At 47.7% G+C, this 8,901-nt stretch overlaps 1 protein-coding gene across 1 annotated transcript; it reads right to left on the bottom strand.

The window, feature by feature from the left end:
* Positions 1–358: 358 nt before the first annotated feature.
* Positions 359–2,930, bottom strand: Id4 (inhibitor of DNA binding 4). The gene is given in 3 exon segments (NM_175582.2): positions 359–1,484; positions 2,084–2,142; positions 2,490–2,930. Coding segments are annotated over 2 exon segments (486 nt in total). The 3' UTR covers positions 359–1,484; positions 2,084–2,097.
* Positions 2,931–8,901: the final 5,971 nt, after the last annotated feature.

The raw sequence follows: 8,901 nt of genomic DNA on the forward strand, positions 1-8,901 counted from the left end.
GCTTAGTGGTGACTGGCATCACTATAGTGAAAATCATTTTTATAGAAAAATAATCTAGATGCGGTCATCAGAATTTTTGGTCTACGTAAGTTAACTGTTTGAAGATCGACTTTTATCCCTGCTTGAAGGATTTTCCAGTATGGTTTTGCTTTTTCTTTTCTTTTTTTTTCTCCTACTTGATGCCTATTAATATTCTTTGGAGGGAGGAGGGCAGAAAATGTCCGTTTCCAAGAGTTTGTCCTTTGGTAGCAAGCAGAGAACATTTTTCATTTCTATGATTTAAATAATCTGTACAGATAGGAAACTTCATGACATTACGCTTTAGTGTAAAATGAAGGACGAACTATTTCACTTTGAAAAGACAGCAGTTCTGTAGACTCCTTAAAGGTCCAAGTATTTCTCCATCCTATATGCAAATTCACTCAATCTATTTTTGACCTCAGTTCAAAAAGGAAAAAAAAAAAAACCTCACACACTTAATTCTTTATATATTACACTATAAAACACTGTACTTAAAACCGGATAAGGTATGTTTTCAACATGTACACTTCAAATACAAAGGTTCCCATCTAGGTCAGGAAAGCACATTTGAAAGGACTCATAACGGGTTTATTTTGTGATTGAACATCTCATGCAATCATGCAAACCAGTACCAGAGAGCTGTTACTTCTGAGCCTCAGATACTAGATACTGGGCAAAACAACAAAACAAATCAAACAGCTTGGCCAAACAGAAAACATCCAGATAGATTTTAAGAGCTCTGCCATGGAGCTGAAAAATAATTTTCCAAAAGAAATATTCCCATAGATTTAAAAAAACACACACATAATATTTACAAAAAATATTTAATTAAAAATATCTTATAATTACAGTAGTCTATTAAAGCGCATATACTTTCTCACACTTATAGAACATCTCTATATATACAGGGTATGAAATGTCACTCACTTATCTGTACAATATGTAACATTCTTGCAGAGAAAAAGTTCCCCGCCCTGTTATAATCATCTATTTTAAACAACAGATGTAAAACAACGTCGCCAATGCTCTGGTATATTAGTAAAGCTTCAGAAACAAAAACAGTTCGCTTGTCACAACGTAACCTCTAAAGTTGGATTCACTATAGCTCTTCCGCTTACAGTCTGGTCACACTTAAGCTTCAAAGTTTAACTGCATCTCCAAAAGGGTGATAAAAATAACCACAGAAATGTACAATTCACAGCGGTTATAAAAGAAAAAAAAAACTAAAAGAGAATACGTACGGTGAATGCTTGTGAACGTGCAAAAAAGTAAAAGTGAATTTAAGTTTTATTATTTTTCCCCTTCTTTCTCTCTCTCTCTTGGAATGACAAGCCGAGACAACGTTTCTAGATTTGCTGAAGATTTTTTTTTTCCTTTCCTCTGGTGGCTTTTTTCTCTTAATTTCTGCTCTGGCCCTCCCTTTCTAGGGCTCCTGGCTCGCTGGTGCTCAGGCGGCCGCACACCTGTGGAAGAGGAATGAATAGAGGGGGTGTGTGAACCTTCTCGCTGCAGACTAACTGGCGCCACCGACCAAACTCAAGACATGCATGATCAACAACCCAAAACAAACCGCCGGGTCAGGCAACACCCGCAGCCCGCAGCTCAGCCAAGCGCCCGGGAGGCAAATGCGGGCTGGAGAAAGCTAATGTACCCGTTCGGGGAGCTCTACCCGCATCCCTCTTTGTGGATGTCAGGCCGCTCAGCTGGGGATGAAGGGTAGGGAGGAGAGTTGGGAGATCTCGGGACACTGGGATAGTTTCCACCATCACGAGAATGTCCTCAGCGGTAGAGGAGATCAGCAGAGCCTGTCGGTCACAGGCAGAGGAACGCGGGCGGCGGGGACCGCAGCTGATGAGCTCAGCTCCGCACAGTGTGATTCCCGAGTTGGAAAGCAAAGTGGACTGACTGCCTTGCTAACTGGGTGGCAGAGCTGTGGGTGTCCACGGGGGTTTACGCTTCGAAATGCTAGCGGTTAAAGATCGCAGCGGTGCCTGGCACCGGCAACCCCTGCGGAGGTGCGACCCCGGTGGTCCACTACCCAGTTCGGGACCTGAGCGCTCACCTGGCCAACGCGGCTCAGCGGCAGAGAATGCTGTCGCCCTGCTTGTTCACGGCGCCGGCCTGGAACGGCAACCCAACACCAAGGGAAAGGTTAGAGTGCTCAGACCACACAGTCGCCACCACCCGGGAGACATCCAGGGGAACTAGGCAGCGAGCAGAGTCCCCCCCCCCCCCCCCAGCCCGAAGCTGGGGAAGCCCCCCTGTGATGCAAGGGACATTCCGGAGACGCAAGGCTCCGAGTCCCAACCGCTTTCCGCATTGGGACCAGCGATCACCAAGCCCAGCAGGCGGCTCCCGGTTGAGACCCGAGAAGCCGCTGTCATTCCCTGAGAGGAGGAAGACCACCCATATCTCGCCGCCCCGCCACCTCCCCCTCCATGCCCAGGGCGCCCGCTGAGGCTTCTCACCGGGTCAGTGTTGAGCGCCGTAAGCGGGGTCCGCTGCGGCGCGACCGGGCAAGCCCCGGCCGAGTGGAGCGGTGGCGCGGGCGGTGGCGGCTGTCTCAGCAGAGCAGGGTGCGTCTCCAGCGCCAGCTGCAGGTCCAGGATGTAGTCGATAACGTGCTGCAGGATCTCCACTTTGCTGACTTTCTTGTTGGGCGGGATGGTGGGCACGAGCCTCCGCAGGCGAGTGTAGCAGTCGTTCATATCGCACTGCAGGCACAGTGCCGGCTCGTCGGCCGCCGCCTCGGCCGCCTTGCAGCGCGCTGCCGCCGCCGCCGCCGCCGCGGCTGCCGAGCCACCTAGGCTATGGCCATGCTCCGCCAGGCAACGTAGCGCCAGCTCCCCGCCGCCGCAGCCCGACGGCGCCTTGCGGCCAGAGGGGCGCACCGGGCTCACCGCCTTCATCGCGCGCTTCCTGCGCCCGAGGACCCGCTGGGGGACAAGCGGTAGAGCGAGCTCCCGGTACCCGCCCGCGATACGCTTTGCTCCCCTCGCCTGCGCGCCCGGCGCTCGCAGCACCCGGCGGTTCCAAGCTCCAGAAATCGACCGGAGGGGCTGCTCGGGGTTTGGGCAAGGGGATCTCAGTTTTTAGTGAGCGACACTCGGCCCGAAGCAAAAGACAAGAAAAATGAAAAGCCGGGTAAGAAAAAAACAAAGTAGCCCACCCTGGTCCCTGAGCCGTTCTCTTTCGAGCTCCGACTAAGGTGGATCGCTGTCCCCGAGCTCCCTTAGCCGGTGACTGCCCCCCCCTCAAAGTAACGACTTCCAACTGTGCCTCCCAGCTCAACAGCGTCGCCAGGCTCCCGGCGCAGCAGTATTTGTAGAGCCGCGCGCCTCGGGGGCGGGGCCAGCGCGCAGGCCGGGTCGCCACGAGAACCGGACGCGGGCGAGCTGGGCGCGCGGGCGGTGCCGCGGAGGGAGGTGGCGAGGGCGGGGCGCTGGGCAACCGGAGTGCGGGGATGGGCGGGGGGTCTGGAGTGACCAGCCAATCAGGAGGACAGTGCCACCTCGGGGAATGACGCTTGGGCCAATGGGAAGGACACTCCATTCCGTCAACGCTGTGGGAGGGGGATCTGAGAAAATGAGAGCTGGGTGGGAGTCGGGCCAGGATGGAGAGTGCCTGAGGGAGGGGAAGAGAGAGAGAGAAGTTCCTACGAAGAACTAGGGGAATGTGCTGGCTGGAATGCGTTCTCCATGGGCCTAGGCTGCTGAGGGACTCTGCGCCTTGTTTGTGGGTCTCCTGTCATTCTTCAAGGCGGGGAACTCAGTCCCCAGGCTATCAGTCCCCAAGATTCCAGCGCTTTCAGAAGGGCTGGCTTTCAAGAAGCACGTTGGTTCATTTGTCTATGTTATCCCCCTCGGCATCATCATTCATCTTTGCACAATTGCGGAGCCCTTATGATGGAATGAAAAGGGGTAGCCTTCCCTGTATGTGTGCATGCATATATATGCTCGCTAAAGCCAAGTAAAAGAAAAATAGAGGAAAAGAATGCCGGATGCCAGATCTAATGCGGGATTTCTGAGGAAGGGGAAATACACATAAAACAAGATCCAAGATCGTGGTGGGTTTTTCTTGGACCTAGCAAGATGCCTAAGTGGGCTTAAGACATGAAATCCTTTGCGGGTGTTAAATTGGAGCAAGCAAAAATAAAAAATGCACGGACACGAAGTGTTTTAAATTCCACCATGACATATAATAGAAATCTGATTTATGTAAAATTCATACCTGTAACTTAATTTAAGCCATTAATGCACAGCTTCACATATTTCAGCGCAACTCGATTTGAATAAGGAGATAAGAATAGTCCAGAGGCTTCCCTGTATAACTACAAAATATTAACATGCACATCTCCAGTCCCCCGGGCCCTGCTTAGGCCCCACCCTGCTACAAGGCCTGTTCCTTTAAGGGTGTGTGTGTGTGTGTGTGTGTGTGTGTGTGTGTGTGTGCTTTTTAGCAAAAAAAACAGTCCTTCAAGGGTTCAAAATAAGTGTTGCTTGTGTGTCCTCTTCAAGAAAAAAAAAATCAACCAAGCTCTTTCAGGAGTACAAAACTCACGGCTCACAGGAAATGAATTTTGAGTGCTTGCCCCCTGCAAGCCCTCCCACCTTTAGCCATGCTTAGAGATGAATTAACCCAAGAATTTTCTTCCTTCCCATACATGGCACGGACTGGTGCCTTCATTTTCCCTGATCATTGAAAGAGATGTGGTCTTCGTGTCTTCTGGCCACCGGGGATGGGCTCCATGCTCCTCCCGCCTACTTTCCAGAACTCGGACACCCATACAAGGCAGCTGTTTGGTTTTGCCATGCGTGTGCATTGTGACTCTCTGGCCGCCACCGTTTCCCAGAGTGCACTCCTCCTTCCTGATGAAATGAGGAACAGACTATTAAATGTCAGTTTCGTAGATGGATATAACTATCTCCCCCTCTCTAAATCCTTAGAGGCCACTGTCCCTAATTATTGGAAACAAATGAAAGTCTCCTTTGCTTTTGTGTGTGCAGTCTCCATCCAAACTTACTGAGAAAATTACAAATTGCTAAATAGTACTCTCTTCCCAAGACTTACACATTCTAGCTATAAACCCAGACAGGGGAAAATACTGTGATTTTAGACAGGAAGTTGGGGGAGGCAGTCCTGGAACGGTAACACCTAGTATATTTGTTATCTGTTCTTATCACCACATTTGATACCAGAAATACACACACACACACATATATATATATATATATACATACATACACATATGTATGTATATATATATATATACACATACATACATACATGCATTTTATCACGTTTTAGGGAAACCCTCACTATGTCCAGAGCACATACAATCTATCGAAAGTTCATCTCGGCCAACCCTTTCCACACTAAGATTGAAGTTATAAATATGTGACAGACCTTCTTGGATTTGCTTTATCTCAGAGACCCACACCTTGCCTGTGCCAAACGTCACAGTTTCAGGGCTTGTGGCAGGACAGGGCTTAAATATAGAAGTGTCGGGTTACCACGTGGAGCAGGAGGTCAGAGAAATAGTCTTCACCAGATGATGAACACCTTGGAAAATGTGAATTCCCCCTCCCCTCCCAAACCCTGTCTATGGAGAAGGCGTGTGGGGAGGGGGGGCAGCTCTTGTATGCCTCCTTTGGAGGGGCAGAAGGCATGAAGACAATAAAAAATTAAAGCGCTACATAAAACAGTAAACAATGGGATTGAGGAATATGATCTTGTGCTTTTGGGCCTATGAAACCAGAGCATACCAGAGTTCATGATACACACACACACACACACACACACACACACACACACACGTATATTTAATTCTTAGATATAGATACTTAGATGACAGCAAAACTGAATTAAACAAAACTGAATTAAAACAAAACAAAACCTCTCTATGTTTGGCAATTACCAGAGTTTGAATTAACCTTGTAAGCTATGTTGCTTGGAGGAAGAACCACAGCTTGCCTGTACCCCTTCCTTTTACAGAAAAGGGTTTCACTCACTCCTGTAAAACTGAGGTAGGCTTGCCCAAACTCACTGCCTTGGAAGCGCCAGAGACTCAGGGGAAATCTAGGAGTAAACAATTCATTGACTATCCGGGAGTGCTGGTGATCATGGACGTATAGATACCCACCCTCCAGATGAAGAGACCTGCCTTGCTGTCCTGAGGGACATTCTAAGTGTGCATCAGACCCTCGCCAAACACTAGATCTCCAGTGCCTCTGTGTTTAGAAGAACACCCAAGTCTATTGTTCTTGTCAGCCTATAAGCCCTGGAGGACTCCATCCTTCTTTCTCCAAGGCTTGTAAGGGACCAGCAGGTGGGCTCAGACACATAGTAACACACGTGTTCCCATGTCCTAGTTTCCTCTCCTTGTTAGAAGTGGTCACAGATAGGAGATACTGCATACTGTCAGAGCTCTGGGAACCATTTTGGAACATTATATGATCTCTCTGGATGGAATGTCCCTCATTTCAAGAGAAAGCTGGGGAATTTCAGTTCAAGTTCAAAGCTGCTTCTGTCCTGCTCCTGCAAGCTTACCTGAGCAGACTTGCTGACGTGCACCCAGGAAACACTGACAACTTCTTGGTGTGCCCAGTCTTAGAAAGGAGGACCTTGTTTATTGAACATAGCTGGGCAGATGTGGCCATCAGAAAAAAACCTTATTTGGGAAAGTTTTGAAGGGATTAGAAGTAGGTGAATTTCCAAAAGCATTTCTCATATTAAAGCCAGGGAAAAAAGGCGGGGGTGCCGGGGAGGAGATTAAAATTTAGTGACGCCTGACAGCCCATAAATCAATTTAGGGCTCTCAGCTTAATACTTTCATATTATTGAATCCCTGTTTATAATACATACACTTCCATACAAATATGTCCTGCGGTCTCTCTCTAAAACTGTATTAAGACATGAGGACTTGGGACTGGCGAGATGACTCAGTGGTTAAGAGCAATGACTGCTCTTCCAGAGGTCCTGAGTTCAAATCCAAGCAACCACATGGTGGCTCACAACCATCTGTAATGAGATCTGATGCCCTCTTCTAGTGTGTGTGAAGACAGCTACAGTGTACTTACATATAATAAATAAATCTTTAAAAAAAAAAAAGAAAGAAAGAAAGAAAAAGAAAAAGACCTGAGGACTTTGTCTGGAATCTAACAAATGGACAAAGTTCAATTGCATTCTTAGTTTTGGCAAATATTTTCTCCTGACCTCTGGTTTGTGTTCTGTTCACATAGTGGTCTCTTTAAGAGATTGGTTGTTTATATTTTAATCTCAACAAGGTCAAGTTCGTCAATTTATCTTATCAGGGATCTAAGACATTTTTCCTAACCTAAAGTAAAGAAGATTTTCTCTTATGTTTTTCTCTAAGTGTTCCATATTCTCAGGCAGGTCTGCTGAACTTTCACACACTAAGGTAGTTAGGATTGAGAGCCTTCCCCCACTACCCCCAGCCAGCTACAGCCCTCCTCTACTGCCCTCTTGAAATCCTTAGGCATGTTATTTATTTATTTACTTACTTACTTTTATTTTATTTTATTTTATTTTATGTTTTTGGAATTGAGGACTGAACCCAGGGCTTTGCATTTGCTAGGCAAGCGCTCTACCACTGAGCTAATCCCCAACCCCACTTACTTTTATTTTTAAGACAAAGACTCGTTTAGCTGAGGCTGGCCTCAAACTCACTGTGTGGCAGAGGCTAGACCTGAGCCCCTGATTCTCCCGTTAGGATTATAACTGTACACCACCGTGATGGGCTGTTTTAGCAATATTTTAACAAGGGAAAGCAAGTGAATTTTCGCTCTGCCTTAGAGTCCACAAACCAGGTAATCATCGGTCATTGCTTCCCTCATTGTGTAAAAAGTCTGCGACCTTTCTGTTTCACATGTGGTACGAGCTACTGACTGAGGTCAACATTTTATGTATTTTGGTCCAATTGTTCTCAATGAAGAGATCGTCCTTTGTTCCTGGCCTTGACACCTAGCCTTGAACCTCTGTCCCACTGACTTACTTGTTTTTATACCACAACCACATTGTCCTGATCAGGGTAGCTTTGACAAGCCTGGGAAGCTGCTAGCGTTGGATCATGTGATCTGCACATGCATTTTGGGTTTTGGCTGTCCTGGCTGGGTACATTGCGCTTCCTTGTGACTTTTAGAATTCGTTTGTGAAGTTCTTTCCAAAAGAGTTATGTCAAGACCATACAAGGACTGAGAGTAACTCAGAGGTGGATAGAACATTTGCCTCTCATGAACGACACAGACAGATGTGCACACACACACACACACACACACACACACTCGCACAAGCATACACGTCATACCCAAGAAATGTAAAGTGCTCCTCAAAACTCAATAATATATATCTGCTAAATGCTTGTGATTATGCAAAGAACTGGGACTGCCAGCCACTGCCGGTGGGAATGTGAAAGACCACGAAGAGACGAAGAGGTGGGAGAAGGGTGGGTATGGCCATCGTCTCCCTCATGCTGTACCATGCTGCGGTGAGTCAGGGATCACAGCTCTAACCCAATGCTGGGAAGCTGCTCTCCCAAACAGGCACAAGGCAGGTACTGACTGCTGTCCATTGGCTCATCCTGCTCTAACAGCTATCATGGCTGCCCATTAGCTCATCCCATCACTTGCTGTAAGTACATTATGCAAAAAGCCCGCATCTCCTACGGTCTCTTCTGAAGTGACCCGATCATTTGAAAGGGCCTTTCCCTTGTGCCATTGCTAGAACCCTGCTCTGCCTCTGTGCTTGCCCCACCCGAGCTGTAGCCTCTGCCTGCTAGATTACCTCAAATTTTCAGCCGCTTTGGGGAAACGCCCAGTGGGGTGGGGAAGATAAGATTCAACATTGGTCCTTGTGAGGGAT

This window comes from Rattus norvegicus, chromosome 17 (assembly GCF_021556685.1).
Source record: "Rattus norvegicus strain SHRSP/BbbUtx chromosome 17, alternate assembly SHRSP_T2T, whole genome shotgun sequence".
Lineage (NCBI taxonomy): Eukaryota > Metazoa > Chordata > Mammalia > Rodentia > Muridae > Rattus > Rattus norvegicus.